The sequence below is a fragment of the Mchenga conophoros genome, linkage group LG3 (genome assembly GCF_057382185.1).
Source record: "Mchenga conophoros isolate Kocher_MC1m ecotype Shallow Benthic linkage group LG3, M_conophoros_male_GT1.1, whole genome shotgun sequence".
Classification (NCBI taxonomy): Eukaryota; Metazoa; Chordata; class Actinopteri; order Cichliformes; family Cichlidae; genus Mchenga; species Mchenga conophoros.
In genome coordinates this window covers 73388100-73407268 of record NC_140528.1, presented here as the reverse complement: position 1 = coordinate 73407268, position 19169 = coordinate 73388100, and the positions used below count along the sequence as shown (strand labels likewise).

At 41.9% G+C, this 19169-nt stretch overlaps 1 protein-coding gene across 3 annotated transcripts in view; it reads left to right on the top strand.

Moving 5' to 3' along the window:
• The window catches only part of LOC146580399 (ADAMTS-like protein 1), a 106025-nt gene that overhangs the window by 65773 nt on the left and 21083 nt on the right, over positions 1-19169 (top strand). The window contains exons 1-10 of one of the 3 annotated variants that reach the window (XM_085267144.1): positions 1793-1921; positions 4942-5069; positions 11759-11804; positions 12117-12353; positions 13624-13750; positions 14404-14478; positions 15473-15630; positions 18514-18625; positions 18798-18936; positions 19017-19067. In XM_085267144.1, coding sequence (XP_085123270.1) covers positions 1868-1921; positions 4942-5069; positions 11759-11804; positions 12117-12353; positions 13624-13750; positions 14404-14478; positions 15473-15630; positions 18514-18625; positions 18798-18936; positions 19017-19067 — 1127 coding nt within the window. In that variant the 5' untranslated portion in view covers positions 1793-1867. Of the gene's footprint in view, positions 1-1792; positions 1922-4941; positions 5070-11758; positions 11805-12116; positions 12354-13623; positions 13751-14403; positions 14489-15472; positions 15631-18513; positions 18626-18797; positions 18937-19016; positions 19068-19169 lie in introns of those variants that run through there. The other 2 variants (XM_085267143.1, XM_085267145.1) reach the window with 2 other exon arrangements.

Sequence of the window (19169 nt, the reverse complement as noted above, 5' to 3'; positions counted from 1 at the left end):
CTTCGGCAATGTTGTGGTAGAGAGCCGTCTCCAAGCTCGTGTCAATCAAAACTGTTAATTTCCTCCTCGGGTGTTTGGTTTTAAGCTCTAGGCACATCATTGATGCCACGGTTTATTTTCTGTAGTCACACATTGGCAAATGCGAGAAGGATTTCTTCTAAAAGTAAATATCAGAGGGTTATGGATTGAGAATGCATGGGCCGCATCAGCCTGTGAACATGTCAAAGTCCACGTCCTTCCCTGCTGGCACCACAGACTACACCAGTGTGTGCGCGTTAAGATAATTCCCCAATTCATGGAACATGCTCAACCTACCAAATCAAACAAGCTAAGTCCGATTCTGTCAGTGACTTTGGACTTCGAGACAGGTTTGCTTTGTAGAGCTGAAATATAAAAAAGTGTGTATGTGTGCCGCGTTAAGTGTCGAGACGTCTGCTCCGATGTTGTGATTAGGGTGGCTGTCTATTTGCTCTGGAGTGCAGCACATTCCTCTCAGCCTTAATTGATACCAATTATGCGGCTTTTGATTTGGTGTTTGATTGGGAAGAAGATGTGAGGCCTTGATTCGAAGGGCACAGAGTTTTTATTGTGTTTGGAACCTCGGGGTTGGATGCCTGAATGATAGCTTGCTACCTTGTGAGTAACATCAAGGAATGCCAGCGGGTCATTTTGCCTGCGCTATTTTTAATGTTGGGTTTCAGATTTTTGTTTTTTTGCGTCCTGCCATCGCAAAAGGAAGCTGGAAAGCCACTCAGTGTATAAGTATATTCCCCGTGTGCCAAAGGGTTGTCCATCTTACTGGGTGTTTTTTTTTTCTTTAAATAACTACAGGATTTGTCCCTCCAGGGGACACCTGGCTTGTCCCCCACCTCCACGGTGTAAATGTTCTCTAGCTTAAACTGCCAGATGTTATAAAAGGCTCCATTGAAGTAAACCTTTAGCTCATAAAAAAGGGGGTTGTAGGCGGGTGGCTGAAAAGTCTATCCTGATAGCTTCAGTGACCACACTATGTCATCTGATTTAACATAGAGGCTCACACATGTAACTCTTTGGGAAAAATAAAGCGATTTGGAGCCAACGGTGAAGTATGGCAGTGCCAAATGTGTCTCTGCTTTGCTCAGATGTGTAATTGAAGTCACCAGTTCTGCGCAAGCAGGCTGGAAATAAAAGGTTAATTCTAAAGATGTCACAGTATGACCGAGAGTTTCTGACATTTCCAACAGAGTGAGGGAAAACTACAGAGAGGGAAAAAACCCATCCAAAGCTTAAAAGAAAGAGGAAGCAGTGGCATGAGTGAGACGGAAACTTGAGATATTAGGAAAAGAAATGGAAAAGAAGAAAATTGGTTTACAGTTGTCTGTCTGCCATTATTCCTTCTCTCTGACAGTCTGACCCACACACACACACACACACACGCACACACACAAACATGCAAAGCTGTGAAGCTGCTGCTGGCCCAGCTTCTTGTTTGTACTAACACTGTCATCTGAAGCCCATTTATTGATTGGCTAATGTGCCAGACCTGAGGGCTCATGGTGCTTGGATCAACCCCCCCGCCCTTCCGATTACTTCCTCCAACTTTCATGCAGTGCACGCTCTAAAACGGACACACACGCACACACATTCACCCACGCTCTCCCTGCCCCCTCTCCCTCCCTCCGCTTCCCCAAGATACTCTTGAGAAAGAACGGGAGCAAGTCAGACAGGAGACGGCAGGCAGGGAGGCAGACACAGCACGCAGAGTGACCCACGGAGGAGGCCGTCACGCATCGGACCCAGACACACACACAAAAGTACTCACGAGCAGATCTGGAGGGACTGGGTCTCACACACGCGCACACACACACACACACACTTTGAAAAAGGCATGGAACAAGACTTTTCATCCTGCATGCTGTTGATGACAGCTCTTCTACTTCTGGTACTGTGATTTTTACCCTGTTATCTCAATTGCATTTTAAAGTTTTTATTTTGTCTTTGGTTATTAATGTCCTCTAAAAGCATCTATTTGAGTGTTTATGCTTGTATGTGTGTGTATTTTGAAGTAAGCAGTGCACTCTCCACATCCTGGAGTCTTCTCAACAGTAGCTTTGCCAGGTCAGCTACAGCAGTCCTGCAGCAATGTCTTATTATATTATTATGTTTTTTAACCTAAGCCATGAAAAAAGGACTTGTGCATGCGGAGGTCAGCGAGCTGCAGGCTCACTGTTACATTACAGTGCCTTCCTCACAGCATGACCGTGAGTACAGTACTGTGCTGCGCAGTGCTGGCCACATGACAAGGGATTTAGCAGATGTGCAAATATCATGTGTCTTTGCCAACTGCAAAGGCCGTCGTATTGACACAGTCTGCAAAAGAAGGCACCAGAGTCGGGTTTCTTTTTCCCCTTTTTCAGGAGTTTTCCATCTTCGGGGAAAGTGTTTTTAGTCTCAGCTGCTGACAGGTGACTTAAATAGAATCCGTCCATCAGAATAACTCATAACGTGGAGTTAAGTGATCTTTAATCATATGCTCATTTCCGCTTTTTTACCTTGTGGAAAAACAAAGGCCTTGCGGTTGTCACCCTCGTGTATTTGCTCTGTTTTTTTTTTTCACAGTATGAGCACCAGTGAGCAAATAATAGTTTGTGTTTGCAAAGGTGCTTTTGCAAAGAGTTTTAGGAAGCATTATGAGTCAGTTATGGGTGCATGAACGCTCAAATGAAATAAGAAGCGCGATAGATCATAGCAGAAGCGGTGGGACGTGCAGTGATGGAGGGTTAAGGAAGAGTAGATATCTGAGCCGTTTGATTATTGGCTCCAAATCCCAGCAGGACAGCCGTCCAGCTAGCGGAGCCTTGTCTTCCTCCGCTTTCATTGAGAACAATAGCAGCGCAGCGAGCCAAACAACCTCTTCATCTCCATCCCTTCATCCTTCATCTACTTCCACTCCTCTTTCTTCGCAAGCCTCTCTGCGCCTCGAGCACTCTTGGCTTTGCAACACACAGCCTCAGTCGTAATTGAGTGCAAAATTCACTGATTGCTTTTCAAAGGAGAATTAAGGTGGTGCACTAACCGGCTGCCCAGAGCGCAGCCTGTGTTTATTTACCGGGATCCAAACATTGAAATAGTTGGCCCGTGCAGAAAGTAGCGCCGCTGCCGATATGTTTGGCTGTATGTTCCGCTGGCTGTGTTTAGGTTTTGCCATTCCTCTCTGCTGTTCCTCAGGCGTCATCAGCACTGACAGCCATTTATATCAGTCCCCACGCACTTTTAATAACGTGAACCCGCCATCCCCTCTCAGGACTGTACAGCATGGGTGTTTTTCCTCCCATGACCCAAGGAAAATAATCGGAGCCCTATTATTGCATTGTTACTGTTTTTCTTTGCACGATCCATTCATCTCTGTATTTGAAGTGCACTGCCATGCTGTTCGAGGGAGGAAAAAGGGGGTAAAGAGGTCAGCATGAACTGGCTTTCCCCTAAAAAAACCTTTCTATCTTAAAGCATTCTACTTCAAACGCAAGCCTGGATCTTCACTGTAAACTGCCCAGTAGGTGCAAATTCATTTTCTGAACACACCCCACCCCTAATGTTCAGCGGCTTCTGGGTAAATGAGCTTGTTTAGGGCTCACATTTCATGCCTAATCTGCAAGAGCTGGAAATTTTAAATCACTGTCAAAAACTGCCGCCTCACGGTGTAAAAGTCCCTATTGTGCGACGCTGTCCAGAGCACACAATAGCAGCATTTCTGCAATGTTAGGAAAAGAAGTCTTTCATGGTCCAGCAGCATTATGAAGACTGAGTGGTTTAAAAAAATGATAATTTTTCTCTTGTATTCATCTGCTCCCATTGAACACTCCCAAACCGCCTTGGAAGATTGGCAGGTTACTTTATTGACTGTGTTTGCGCTTCGGTCTACTGAGCCACATTCCTGTTGCCACAGGAGGTGGACGATTTGTCCCAGTGTTGGTTCCAAGTTCCAAGTCTTTTTTTTTTTTTTACTTTTCCAAGTTGTCATCCATTAAACAGGTACAGGACCAGTTTTTTCCTTTACCTCAGTCTCACTGGCAGGTTTTAAGTAGAATACCTTCACTGAGTCCTTGTTCTAGATAGCAAAAACAATCTGTTTCCCTTTTCACCTAATCTGAGCCCGGTATTCAGAAAATGCAGCTCTCTATTGCTTCATTCAGTCAGCTCTGGAAAGGGCATTGAGAAAAGTGAAGCAGAGGAAAACTATCTTGACTTAAACACAACAATAGATATTGCCATATTGCCTGACAGCAGCGGCATTATAAATAAACCTTTCCCTACGAGCACGGCGAGTTAGTCCACTTGGAAAATACCAAAGACTTTATGAGGTAAACAGGAGCTGAGATAGCGAGGATCTTAATTTTTTTTGGCTGTCACCCTACATCCGAGACGCACACTGTCCTTGTAGTTGTAAAATTTAGCTTCTCATAATATTGATTTTGGGTGGCGCAGTAATATTCCCGTCTCCGCTGCCAAATACAGCACAATGCAATTAACAGAGAGAGGCACACGAGTGTGGCCCGAGCCTTAAGCAAGGACTAATATTTCAAACTTTAATGCATGACTCAGACATTTTAAATACGCAAAAGGGCCAGAAGTCAAGAACTCGTGATTACTTCCTCTTACTGCCTCTCTTTTCCTGTCATGTGCACTTTTATTGTAGTTTTTAGGTTTTTTTAAGCTCCTCAATTTAAGGAATGGCTGCAGGAAGCCACAACTCACTTGGCTAAAGAGCTGCTTTCTGTAATGATGGGAGATCTTTGCTAAGTCATAAGGTCAAAGAGTCCAATATAAAGATGACAGTGAGCTTCAGTGATCAGTTTATTTTATCTCAGCTTCTGTAGAGCTGATGAAGGCTGATAACAGCAGACGCCTGTTATCAGAGTGTCCAAAACACTGCATATTAACGTCTCTTCTTCTGGTGTGTAGAGCTCGCGTACGGCCCGATCAGAAGAGGACAGAGACACGCTTTGGGACGCCTGGGGTTCCTGGAGTGAATGCTCTCGTACATGTGGCGGAGGAGCCTCCTACTCCCTCAGACGATGCCTCAGTTCCAAGTAAGACCCAAAAGCTTCACAGAGGTAACCTGCAACAGTGTCGGGAGAGCTGGTCTGGTTCTCTTCATAGAGTAATATTAACATTTGCAAGGCTAATGTCTCCTGCAACATCAGACTTTTCAGAAGGAGAAGCCGCACACGTAAAAATATTGATGATGGAGAAATAAAGATTAGAGATTGCTCACCTTCTTGCAGACATTACTAGAAGTTAACATACTAAACTGCTTTTCCTTATTTCTGTCATTGAGGTAAATATTATAGTTGTGGGTGGTTGTTAAATAATGGGGTCAGTGTATTTACTACTTCATATTAGCCAAAAGTTCAACTTAAGACTCCTCTAGAAGCTCAATTTCAGGTGTTTTTTCCAAATAATGGGTCTTGCTGACATCAGAGAGAGCGGATATCCTAATATGGTCATCTAATTTGTAAGAGGCAGCCAAGCAGCCAAAAACCTCTTAAAGGGAGAGAAGCTAAAAGACAAATGAGGATTATTTTATTTTTACAATCCTTTGGGCAGCATTTACTGATATCAGGTCTAAAAATCTCAGATGCAGAAAAAATTCCAGAAAAAACAATCATTATGAGAAGCAGGGGCATAAAGAGCCTTTTTAAAACAAAAATCAGTGGCCTGATGTAACTGTTTAGTTTATAGCGCAGTCATTAAATGATGACTACATCACAGCAGGAGAGCATTTGCTGTAAATTGAAAGTTAGAACCTCAGTGACCCTCAGAAAAATGGAAACATCCCACCGGCAATTTGTTAGCGTGTGTTCAAACGTGATCTGAGCTAATCCCCTTTTCTAAAGTAGAAAGTCCTGACTGAAGTTGGACGGATTTCCATCAAAATGCAACATCATTGCTTTTAGGTTTAGGCAGGGGTTTTAATAGTGTGAGTAAATCCCACAAATCAAATCCTCCATTCCCTTGGGTTGTAAGTGGAGTGCTCAAAATACACATGACTGTTAAAGATCCCTGAGTGGATCCACTATGGACCCGTCTAGACAGCCATGTGAGCCAAAATCTTGAATTCATCATTGACATTTGGAATCTGAATTTCAGTAATGACCCCAACATGTTTCCTCACAGATCAGAGCAGAACAATCAGTGACTCTTGCGAAACTACATGCCGCTTTTAATAAGTGTTTTATGTGACAGAATTTGGGCTGTGCAAACACGGAGTCCCGCATTGGATGGATTCCCACTGCTCATCATCTCAGGCTTATATCAGGAACCTCTTAATCCTTGTGCCAGAGTCACCTGGTCGGTAAGGTTTCAAGCTAACCCACAGTGCTCCAAGATTAAAGCTCAGGGACCGAGTGCATTGGGTAAAGTGGTCAATTATAAACAAATTTAAGGAACAAGTGGGAAAAATGGACATAAGAAGGGAGACAGTACATTTTCCTTAGAAATGTTGTCACATTTATAGGCTGGGAAATAGCTGCAGGGTGACTTCACTTGCATTCCTCTGTTTTACAGTTCCCAGAATATACTGCTGCTCAACTCAAGGTAACCAGTGACGTTTGCTGCTGGCTGCAGAGGTAGCACCCCTAGTGACAGGACTAGTCACTCAGATCATGAAACAGTGCAATAGTCTAGGATCAAACTGCCAGAACAGCTCACATCATTCTTGAGGTCACAACCGAGGTACTGTGAAAGGCTCTCATATGTCTGCAACCATGAATCCATCTGCACTGGCACTAGACAAAAAGACTGAGCAGCATACAAGTGCCAGAGGGCCCCCACCCCCCACCCCCCACCCCCCGTGTACTGCACTGTAAACATTGAGGTCAATGTCTCTTTGAGGAGTTCATTTCACGATCTCTGGAGCAACCACTTCTCTTTGCCTGCCCAGAATATTTTGGTCAGACAAACCTCAGGAGTAATTGACTTGTTAAGAAGTGTTTGGGGCTTGAGCTTCATACGGGACATAGGCAGCGTGTGTATGTGTTGATGTACATTCTCCGCCTCCTCTAAGTCCAGGCAGGTTTGTTTACCAACTCTGGCAGTTGCCATAATGTATGGAGCTCTTGAGCAAATGGTAGGAGGCTTCGTTCCACCTTGTCCCACCTCACCCCGCTCTTGCGTGGGAATGAGGGAGTCGTAGCCTGGCCTCGGGTAGCAGATCAAACGGCATCATTAAAAAGCATAGCACAAGGCCCCTTGTGTATGTGTGTGTGTGTGTGTGTGTGTGTGTGTGTGTGTGTGTGTGTGTGTGTGTGTGTGTGTGTGTGTGTGTGAGACTCTTTGGAAAAGGGAGCTGGAAATAGGTCTGCAACACCCTCCAAACCAATACCATTCCAACTCTCTGACTTTTTAATGCACACACGCACATACAGGGCACTTATTGCTACTGCAAAACACACCAGAGTTAGTTAACCTCTCGAAAGGGCATGTGCAGAAGTACAGACTATCCGCAGATTGCCTGGCCTTCATTACTTCTATCCACACAAGTTACTGCACTTGATCGCCGGCTTCTTTATTAACAGCAGCATAGCTGGTTGGATCCAAGTGTGAACATATGGATTAGATGTCATGGCAAGAAAAAGTGCTGCTCCAATATTAATGAAGCACTAGGCAGGAAAATATTAATCTGTACATGTTATTAAAAAGAAAAAAAGAAAGATCCAACCTCAACTTTGTTTAGAAGAAATTCACAAAGAATTTGACTGTGTCGTTTGTCACCATGACACCAATGGGAAGTAAATATCAACAACTGTAGGCAGGAGATGTTTCCTGTAGCAATGCGGTCACGTATGTACTGAAATTATACAGTGGGTGACATGAAGTGACATTAGGCTGTGAAGGCATGCCGCAACTTTTTAAAGGCAAAAGTGGGTGAAAGTGAAATTTCTCCAGGGCAATGAAATGTGAAATTAAGGTTGGCCTAGCAACCAAGATTATGTCTCTTTTACAGCCTTGGGAATCACTCTGTGTGGTCCATGCTGTGTTATTAACACCTCCATCCTTTTTAGTAATATTCCTAACAGTAGTAGACCTACAGCTCTGCCCTACAAATGAATAAAAAGACAAAATATATCATGATTAATTTCACTGACAACTGCAATATTTTTGCCTAATCTCATGATACTCTGGCCTCTGTTATGCTCTTTGTTCCATCTTTTTCAGCTTCTCGTTATCCTCCTGAGATAAAGAGTAAACTCTTAGCTTTCCTAAACTGATCAATAGCAGAGCTCATAGCTTGAGCATATTTTAGGCGTTAGCAAATCAGCTACATTTTTGTGTGCCCACATGCCTCAAGTGTATCAATATTGTGGCATGGGTTTTGGAGCCCTGCGTGCAATTACTTTCAATCTTGCGAGAAGAGTTGATGACATATATATGGACATTATGGGCCGGATGAATTTTACTGCGTATCCAATACTAGCCCAATTTTTTTATGGTTACAGTAGATTTTCCTTTTTTCTGTTTAATGCTATAGATGGTACTTTTAGTCTTTGTTGAGTCTCGTGCAGTTAACTAATGAGCGCACTCTCTGTAGTTGTCTTTTTGTGTTTGGGGTCACAGTTTGTGAGTTATGTTTTATGTGCTCCAAGACTTCTGATATTTCAACCGAGTTATTTTTCCCTAACCTATGATGACGCCATGATGAATCCCATGTCCTGGCCCTACGTCTGCTTAGCCTCCACTTTAGAGCTTCTAAAATCAAAAGGAAATGAAAAGGGAAATTCATTTTATTCCCTTTGCCTCTTTATGTCTCGTTTATATATTGCTTGTCCCAGTGTGAGTTTCCACGCTGATCCAGATCTTAGCTACCTGTCTCTCAACTCTTGGTCTTTGAAAATCTCTTGTTAGGGGTTCAGGCCCCATGGCCTACTGTTTGATTTGGCAGAGGGGACCGTCTGGATTCGTCACAGGTTCTAATGTTCTTGCCATGCCACATGGTCCACATCCACTCCCTCCATTCTCTGGAATAACATTGTAAAAAACCTTAAGCCTTCGTTCACTGCTGAGTCCAAAGTCAGTGACGTCTCCAATCATGATTCCAGATTAGCTAACGGCCAGTGACACTGGAATTCCTCTTAACTTCCCAAAAGAATACCATTTGATTAGTTTCCACTGGGGTCTTTGATAATTGCCCTATCATAGTCACCATCAATGGTTTATCATCACTCTGCATCAAAGCACAAAGAAATCCTCATTTTCAATAAGTGGTTAGCTCGATAATTTGGGCAGAGACAAAGCAGACTGTCATGCAGGGAGTCGTGATCCAAACTGCTCCAATCTGTTCAGCAGACGCAGGCTGGAGGGCTTTACTCTGTCTGCGTTACTACTGCGTGCAGCTTTGCATTTTTTCAGACACACAGAGAAAATGGGGCTCCTATTTTTAAATGTTGTGAAACTCGTGTTAAAGCTTTAGATTTTTGAGATTTTCTTTTACAAGTAATAAGCTTGAAGTCAAATTGTCTATAAAGATTATTCATATCGCAGAGAATGGAGGAACATATGTCGAGTGTGGAAACTGAACTAGAGCCTGACTGCAGGGGAAATAATAGCTATTTGCTGTTATATCTATATCGGCATATATAGTAGCCAATAAATGAAAATGCAAAAGGTAAAGAAATAACACAGTTTTATGCGTTTTGCAGAATTTGTCCATCACAGTGCAATCTAATGCAGCAAGTGCTGGAAATCCACAAACAACAACCAGCTGGGCAGGTTGTAAGTACAGTTAGCAGCACAGAAAGTTAAATTATTCATCAAATAATTGCATTGAAGTTCTTCAAAAGGCACCAATGCCACAAACAGTGGTCCAGTTCACTAACAGATAGCTAGAGACTACTTGGCCACTCTGCTGCTGTTCTTGCCTTTCAGTCAAAGCAGTCGTGCTCAGAACTTTGATAACTTTAAGTCTCAATGATAACAATTTTAAACAATGTAGCCCTGTACAATTGTTTATGAAGGCTGTTAATGTTTATTTCTTCTGTGTCGTTGGGCTTTATTCCAGTCTTTTAAATGCTTTGTGAGCCACCCTCAAGTGGTCATTTCAGGAACTGCAGTTTTTATCAGCTTCATTTGTCATCTTCAGCGTGCCACTGGATAATTATGCACAGTTACTTTGTGTGAAATACGCTGTTAAAGCTTTGCAAACGCACCACAGACTTATGTTCGTGGGTTGCCACATCAGCGCTATAATTTTCAATATGAATAATGAGGGAAGAGTCACTGGATATTAGAGATGGCACGATACCACTTTTTTATGTCCGATACCGATACCGATATCATAAATTTGGATATCTGCCGATACCGATATGAATCCGATATAGTGTTTTTTAATCAACAAAACTGTTTTTTAAATATCTTGCTGCATTTTGTATAAGTTCATACTCAAGTTTAAAACAACAACTACACTAAAGCTATTCTGTTATACCTGTATGCAAAAAAAAATATTTCATAGTTCAGCAATACTGATCAATCTAATAAACTTAAACCTACACCATCCTCCCTATTCTGGTATTTTAAAGAGTACTTAGCATAAATATTAAGCAACCTAACTAATAGGGTTCCAACTCCCAGCAACAACAAAAATAAAAAAATAAAAAATAGGGAACCACCCCTCACGCTCCACCTCATGATGCTTAATCGACGTAATCAACCTTAATTTGATGCAGTGTGAAAAAAAAATGCACAGAAATCAATTATTTTTCAAGAAATATTAAATAGATTCAACATCTTTCTTCAACAAAATTGCAGACTGCACAGATGGTACCTTCCCAAAGGGAAAAAGTACTATAGCTTACTAGGGTATATATATTAGACTTAATAGTTACTATATACAGTAATGGACTTCTATTCATTTTGCATCAAATTAAAACTTTGGGTGTCAGATAATTATTTATTAAAAGCTAGACATTTTAAATGAGAATAAGAAAGAAAAGTATGTCTTTGTGCCCCCTTTTCCCTGTTAATGCCCTATCGGCCCCCCTGGCTAAACTTTGCTAGATCCGCCCCTGCACAGTTACCAGCGTCAGCTACGTAGAAAAAGATCCTGGAGTAGAAAGTAATATTAAATACATTCTAACAATAGCTGATCAAGCTTAAACGTGCTGCTGTTGTTCAGCCGCTGGTTTACTCTTTCTGGTGCAAAGTGGGCCAAAAACAAACTAGAGAGACGGACTCGCGACAGAAAAGCCGATCAGCTGATCGTTAAGCAGTTTCATGATTGAAGTAGCAGCAGGAGAGGCAGTCGCTCCATATATCGTTTGGTAAGCTTAACGCAGGAATGCTTTACATTCAGAGATGGACTTACACACTTGCTTTACTTCTCTCGGGATAACTTTGTCGGAGATGAAATGCTGGGTTGCTAGCGAAGCTCCACATGCTATCCAGACCACCGACAGGTCCTGCATGCCACAGCTGCTCTATCACGTGATGCATACTGCTCCGAGTGCTAACGTTCTGAGGTGAGTTACGGCGTGTTGCAAGTTTTGTGAGGTGCTTTCGTGATATTTAATGGATCGGATTACATTTTTTATTTTTCTCCGATATCCGATCCAGTAATTTAGGTCAGTATCGGACCGATACCGATACGTAATATCGGATCGGTCCATCTCTACTGGATATAACACCAGCTCCTTCAGATGATGATGACTGGTTCATGTTATGGTTTGTTTTATCATTCTCTCCCACGGCCTATTTACCCATGGTTTCATTTTTTTTCCTTCTGTAGGACCTGCGAAGGACAGAATATCAAATATCGCACATGCAGCAATGTGGTAAGTTGAACCCACTCATCTTTGTGTCGTGGATGTCGACACAGCTTTCAAGTGTTTTTATTGAAGAAGTAAAACTGATATGGCAAATTGTGTCTAAAAGATTTATGGGTACGGGGTGTAATTCAGTGATTTGGGATCTTGCTGTTTGAGAGAAAGTAAGAAGTTGCATCAAACTTCTTCTGTTTCCATTTATTCTGCTAATTTCATGCAGCAGTCTTCTTCCCACATACACATTTAGAGATGCAAGACTTCATTCGCCCTGCCTTTTTCAAGAATGTAAAATATTTTAAAATATGTTTTAATGTCCCTCAGGATTGCCCTTCAGATGCCGGTGATTTCCGTGCCCAGCAGTGTTCAGCTCACGCAGATGAGCAATACCAGGACCAGTACCACGAGTGGCTGCCGGTATACAACGATCCAGACAACCCATGTGCTCTCAAATGCAAAGCCAAGGGCTCAGGCCTTGTGGTGGAGCTGGCGCCCAAGGTGCTGGATGGGACACGCTGTTACACAGAGTCTTTGGACATGTGCATCAGTGGTATCTGCCAGGTCAGTAACCATGTCATGAACCTCAATTGCTTTGAAGTCATCAAGAATTTTGGTTTATTTCTTTTAATTTTTGAAGCCAAGATGTACATCTTGTGGGACTTGCATATAAAAACTTCTTTTTTTCAGTAAACTAAGCAAATCCTTATATTTAAGATCAGCTCACCTTAAAAATAACTGAAAAGTTGATCTTCCAAAGTAAATATATCCCAGTGTGTTGTAAAAAGTTTAGATTAAGCTAGTAAGGCAAGTGAAGTCAGTGTGATGCTCTGTGCAGCTCTTTGATTGGCAACCTTGGGTCCTGGTATTCATGTGGCATTACTTTGACATGTACAATCTGCTTAAACATTTTCACAGACCACTACACCCCTGCAACAATACTCTCAAATAGGTTTAGGATCAAGGTGTGAACTTCCCCAGATCTTAATTCGAGTGAACATTTGTGGGATGTCCTGGAAAAACAAGTCCAACAAGTCCGCCGAGGCCCCCGTCTTTAAACGATGTGCTGTCAGTGTGTCTGATACCGCAGTAGCCTCAGAGACTTTGATGGGCTAAAGCTGTTTGTGGAATAAGGGGAGCCTACACAGTATTAGACCAGTGGTTCTAATGTTGTCGCAGTACAGTACTCCTGTCAACACTGGTACGCAATTTTTTTCAATATTCAAATTTCAATATCGTGCATTTGGGAGCAAAAGCTAAGACGTAAATCTCAAGAGGACCACAGTGGACTACCTTACAGCACTAGCATCACGACATCTGCTTTACAAATGAATATCCAATGAGTATTCCTTTAGATTTAGCGTTTGACTGACAGCCCAGGAAATATTTTGCAATGCATTTTCTGGGGTTGAATGGAATTATGTCCCAGGGCATCGTGTCTGCAGAGACTCAGAAGTGTCTCCCTTACAATGCTTACAATGATATTGCGGTTTTTGGTTTTGTCTTGCTGACAGAAACTGCAAAACGAAATATCCACCATTCAACTATGGATGGCGTCTTAGTAATTCAATGAATGAATATTGAGGAGACCAGAGGGTTGTTTGAATCGCTTCATGGTAACACTTAAATGGTACTGAAGCTCCAACAGAACCAGCTGGAGTGCTTCATGATATCATATCCTTTCTCTTTACTTTTGTGTTGTTGCAGAAAATCTTCCCTGCTATCTTGTCCTCAAAACTAAGAAGGTAGAAGGTCTTTCAGGCTCTAAAAGTGAGGTGACTGTGCGTGTCATTTGTGATGTCTCAAAGTTTTTCGTGCTTCCTGTGTTTTCCAGATTGTAGGTTGTGATCATGAGCTTGGAAGCACTGCGACCGAGGACAACTGTGGAGTCTGCAATGGAGATGGCTCGTCCTGCAGGCTTGTGCGGGGACACTACAAATCCCAGCATTCTTCAGGAAAAAGTAAAGAATTGCTACTCTTTTTTACAATTTTTATTAAATAAAGAAGTAATTGCTGAGCTAAAGAGGTCCTCGAGCAGATATACTTGTTCACCACACAGACTATAAACAAGAGTTATAACTAAGCCCAATCAGCAGGGCACACAGCTTGGGATACCTGCCTCCATGCCTTTAAAATAGCTGCTTTGAAGATGGGAACCATGTCTGTGACCGCTCGCAGTCAGACGCCGTCTTCAGAGTAACTTCTGTTACTGCAACTTCTGGATTTGTTGCAGACCAGCCTAGATTGATTGCAGTATCTTGACAATCTGTCTACGTATATAAACTAGACAGCAGATATTTTCTAAACTTTCTGTCTGAGAGTGACTGCAATCAATTCCAGTCAGACTGCAACTGTTTGGAGACAAGTTGCATCTCACCATGGGACCTCCTCAATCACCTCGAGGCTGAAAGTGTTGCACGTCTGAGCGACTAGCTAGTTGCTGCAACTGATTGCACTATTTTGAAATGAATTGCAACCACCAACTTTTCCTAGTCACAAGAAGGTTGCCATCCTTTTTCTACTCTAGCGTGTCTGAGTCATAAGTCGCTCGTTTTTAGCATTTGTGTCATATATTGATGTAGTGATTGGTACTGTTTCTTTGTTTTTGTTCAAGCTGAGGACACAGTGGTCACCATCCCTTACAAGAGTCGTCACGTGCGTCTGATCCTGAAAGGCCCGGATCACTTGTGTAAGTCCTGGTAGGTCCAGGGTGCCCTTCCATCCAAAACAGCTGAGCATGATCTCTGTGTTTGGCAGTGCTCTTTCATTTGTCAAATACTACACACTGAACATGAGTTCACCGCACCGCTCTGACTTTTCTGCACGGCGTGTTATGTTTTTAGCATGCTCCGATGCAAAAACAGTAAAACAGACACGGTGGTGACATTTTCATAACAGAAAACAGAAGATCGTACTTGGCAGGCCTTGAAATGAATGTTTCACACTAATAGCAATCTATGATCGATCTTTTACTCTGATTTCCAAAAGATATTACATTTTGGCCTCTCTAATAAAGACTCGTTTTAAAAGTAGCCCAGAGCAGACTAACCAGAAGAGATACGTGTTTCTTCCCTTTGCTCTGGCTCTGAGAAGACATAAGGCTTCCAGGGAAATTCACTGATGTCAAAGTCCTGGCATCAAATCCTCACCGGATCAAATGGATAACAAATGTTTCACCTCTGTGCCTGTCCTTTGCTCAGTGGCTAGTTTCCAGATCATCTTCTGAATGGACAGCTTTTTCATTAGATATTTCCACCCCCCCTATCCATTTTGCCCTCCGGCATCTTGATTGTAACCATGTGTTGCCTGGTGGTCACCACTTGTTCCCATGTATCTCTGTATTTTTTATTTTCTTTAAGCATCAACACTGAAGTTACACAAGATCCTGTATAGACAGGGATAAAGTGAGGTCAGTGAGGGGAAAGCATGCTGGCTACGTTAGCCTCATCACAGTGATAGAGTGACCACAGCACCCAGTCTGAGCTCTTTGTGTGTCGCTGGGTCTGACTGAAGGGTCTGTGATCAACATTTTAATCACAGCTCCAGAACTTAAGAACTTTACTCATAAAATATAAAAAAAATGTAAAAATTAAAAGAAAGATTTTGTGGCAGGCAGTGGCCACACCTGTTTGTCTTCTCTTTGCACATATTGAGACTTTAATTGTTTGTTTTTTTACCTTCAGACATGGAGAGTAAGACTCTACAGGGGGTAAGAGATGAACTGGTCTTGGATAGACCCGGGCAGTACTACATAGAGAACACCACCGTGGACTACCAGAAACTTTCAGATAAAGAAGTCCTGAGAATCACTGGCCCACTCGGAGCTGACTTCACAGTCAAAGTAAGCGCTGACATTAATGCACATCTCTTTTTCTTTCAGGCTACAGCAGCCAGTATTTGTCATCATCTTGTTAAAAATTTGAGAAATTTCCGAATTGTCCATCTGTTCTACTTCAGGCTTGACGGGTGTCTTGCCGGGGACCTGAGGAAGGACAGATCTCATATTTTCTCTAAATATTGTTTTGTATTACCAAGGTGAAACAGGGTGTGACATATTTGGCTGTCTTTGTGAGAACATTCATTAACATCAATGCATTCCTTACTGTTAAGTTTAACCAGCATATTTATACAAGCCCCAGCCTAAACTTTAGCTTCAAAACCCAAGTTTTGACCCTCAAACAGGTCTTTGAATCTGCATGAAAAAACGAGGACCCGACACAAATTACTACTAATACAAAATGTCATCACCCTCCCAGCCACACGCTTGCTTTAGTTGATTTATATTCGAAGAAGTCGTTAGAAGAAAGCTGCAAACCACAATTGCCCTGTTCTGCAATCAGTAAATCCATCCTTGTAGATGTCCTCTTTGAAAACTTGCCATGATTTTCTGCAGATATGTTTTCTAGAACAGGCTCTGCATTGGTTTCTTTAATGCAAAATTGTTCCAGTCAGCTCACTGCACTACTTGTTAAATGTTAATGTAAATTTTCTCAGGCACCAAAACTGAATGGTAATTCATCAAGTGGACAAAAGCACCACTGAAAGCAAAAAGAAAAGAAAAGAAAAGAAAATAATAATAATAATAATTTTAGAAATTCCGGGGAGATAAACGGGTCACCTCTCTGACTTTCTTCACAGGAAGTTAAAACCAGCAGCGCCTCAGCAGACCTGCGTGCTTGCAAATCAATCACCCTCATTCCCTTTTTGGTGTCTTTGGTGCAGTTTGAGTCAAAACTGTTGTTTTTGTCATGCAATCTCCTGAAAGTGGTGCGGCCAGTTTTTATTTTTTTCGCATGAACTCCTGGTGAACGTCTCACAGCAGCAAAGTTTAAAGCAGCTTTGATTTCATGTGTTTTAAAGATATTTGAGTGTGACTCTTTTAAATGTGAAATTCAAACAATTCTTTTTGTGCAATTGTTCACTTTGAAAATGTGTTTGAGCTGTGTGCCATGCATTCACACAGTAGCACAAACATTCAGAGCCTCCGAGCTCCTCACCGCTCCTCTGTGGTGTAAGTGCCGCTTACTGAAACTTGTACTTGACTCACGGTAAAGTCTCAAACTTTGAATAACTCCAAAAAATCTGATTAGAAATGTGTTATTACATAACAGCGCATAAGCCTAGTTAATACAACGAGCAGTGACGTGCCACAGTGGCTGTGACGTGTTTTTCTGCTTCAGGCCCACATGTGAGCACAAATTCCCAGACTAGGGCAAGTGAGTGGGCGTTAAAGGTTATACAGCCACGAGCCTGCGAAAACTTCCTCCCTCATAAACACAAGTCGGGATGGGACAATAACGAGGAACTGTCCAGAACGAAATCTGAGAAGCTTTAAATGGATAATTTTCGAATCTGTCACGAGGCGGACAGCCAGCTCATATCACTCCGCTGGAAAAAGGTTTGGACAAATGGAAAATCACATTAAAAAGTTGCCAGACAGTCTTTCCACAGTAAATACATGAATACGAAAGAGCGGTCGTCAAGTCTGATTTATACGTGCTGCTGCTAAAATGTGTCTTTGGGCTTTTTTTCAAAGCAAATGAAATAAAAGGCTAAGAAAACACGGACAGACATGGACGTACTTATTCTATTATTGTGTTCTATTACTCTGTTAAAATAAGGACTGTTCTAATTCTTAATCTATTAAAACAGCCTTTATTCTTTATTTTATTAAAGCAGAGCTCTAAGAAAATGTTTCCTCTGATCCAGCAGTTTATGAATTATTTTGTCTCTTAAGAGGATTTCATTATAATATTTTAGCTAGTAGCTGTGCAGATATGTACACTTTAGGTTTCCAAAGGCCAAATTCTTTGAGCATGTTGCGTTTATAGAGCCTTCTCCACATGGAGCCTTGTGTCTTGCAGATAAACATGGGCAATGTCATTGTACAACATGATTACAAAACGAAACGTAGGTCAAGTTTCTAAATTATCTTGAGAATAATTCAAGAAAAAAGTCACTTAGGATGTTCATACATGCTAGGAGCCCGAGTAGGGTGAGACACTGGTTAGTCCCATATTTTCTTTTTTTAGTGCTTCCCTTGTTTGGTAATTCCAACACAGTACATAAAGCAAAATTTCTACAGAACGACATCAGTTTCAATGAGAAACGGCAGTTTGTTGTTTCAATAATTAAAGTGAATTAAAGTGAAGTATTGCAGGGTGAATATTATTTTCTTGAGACCAAAGCTTCCAAAGGGAAGCTGTAAACATCTCTATTTCTCTTTTAAAGCTGGACTTTTCACCATACAGAGGGCCATCTGTGTAATTTAGCTCACTACTGGAACCAGCCTCAGTCAGTGATTACAGGAACTGCAGTGCAGTTTGTTTGGCACGTCCATATTCATTTTTAATCAATAAGGTCTTTTTTTTAAATCAGGAAAGTGTTAAGAAAGAAAGCTAATCACTAAAAACTAAGGCTAAATAAATAAATCAATTAATTAAAATTCTGTGGACGCAAAGTCAGTTTTAACAAATTATTTGATTCTATATAGCAGCCCTATTAGGTTGTCATAGCTACAACAAAGTTCAATTAACACCCCAAGAAGCCCAGGATGAGTCTCTCTTTGCCTCTTAGTTTGACACACTATCTTTAAAAAAATCTGTTTTTTAATCTGTCTAATGAGAAGGAAAGTGTGAGCCGTGCAGTGTAAATACTGCAGTCACCCGCTACACTGATAGTGATGACAAGAAATGCTGATTATATCTGAACAACGTTTCTGTAGGTGCAGTTTACGGGTGGTACAGACAGCGTGGTCCAGTACATCTACTACCAGCCCATCATCCACCGCTGGAGAGAGACCGACTTTTTCCCGTGCTCCGTCACGTGCGGTGGAGGTAAGCAGCATTTTGAAAATCACAATAGCAGCCTGCAGCATTTTCACTCGACCGATAGCAGGTTTGGTTTAAAAACAGGATCCGTTTAATTCACAGATATTTATTAAAAGCCTATTGAATCGTTGTCCTACTAGATCTCTCTTGATGGTCTCTGATATTTGCTGGCCTGCAGGTTACCAGCTAACCTCAGCAGAGTGCTATGATCTACGGAGCGGACGGGTGGTTGTAGACCAGTATTGCCATTACTACCCGGAGAATGTCAAACCCAAACCCAAACTGCAGGAGTGCAACATGGAGCTGTGCCTGGACAGGTTGGAAAGCAGAACTTAAAGAGGATTAAATTGGACTTTTTGTGAAAGCAAACCCTAATTTACTGTTTCTGACTTTTTAGTGACGGCTACAAGGAAATTATGCCATATGACCAATACCACCCCCTGCCTCGGTACATGCCCGACTACCTAGTAACACACAGAGGCACACAATACAAATCCTGACATCTGCTAATAACCGTCAGTCACTTTATGATGTCACCTTTCATGATGTC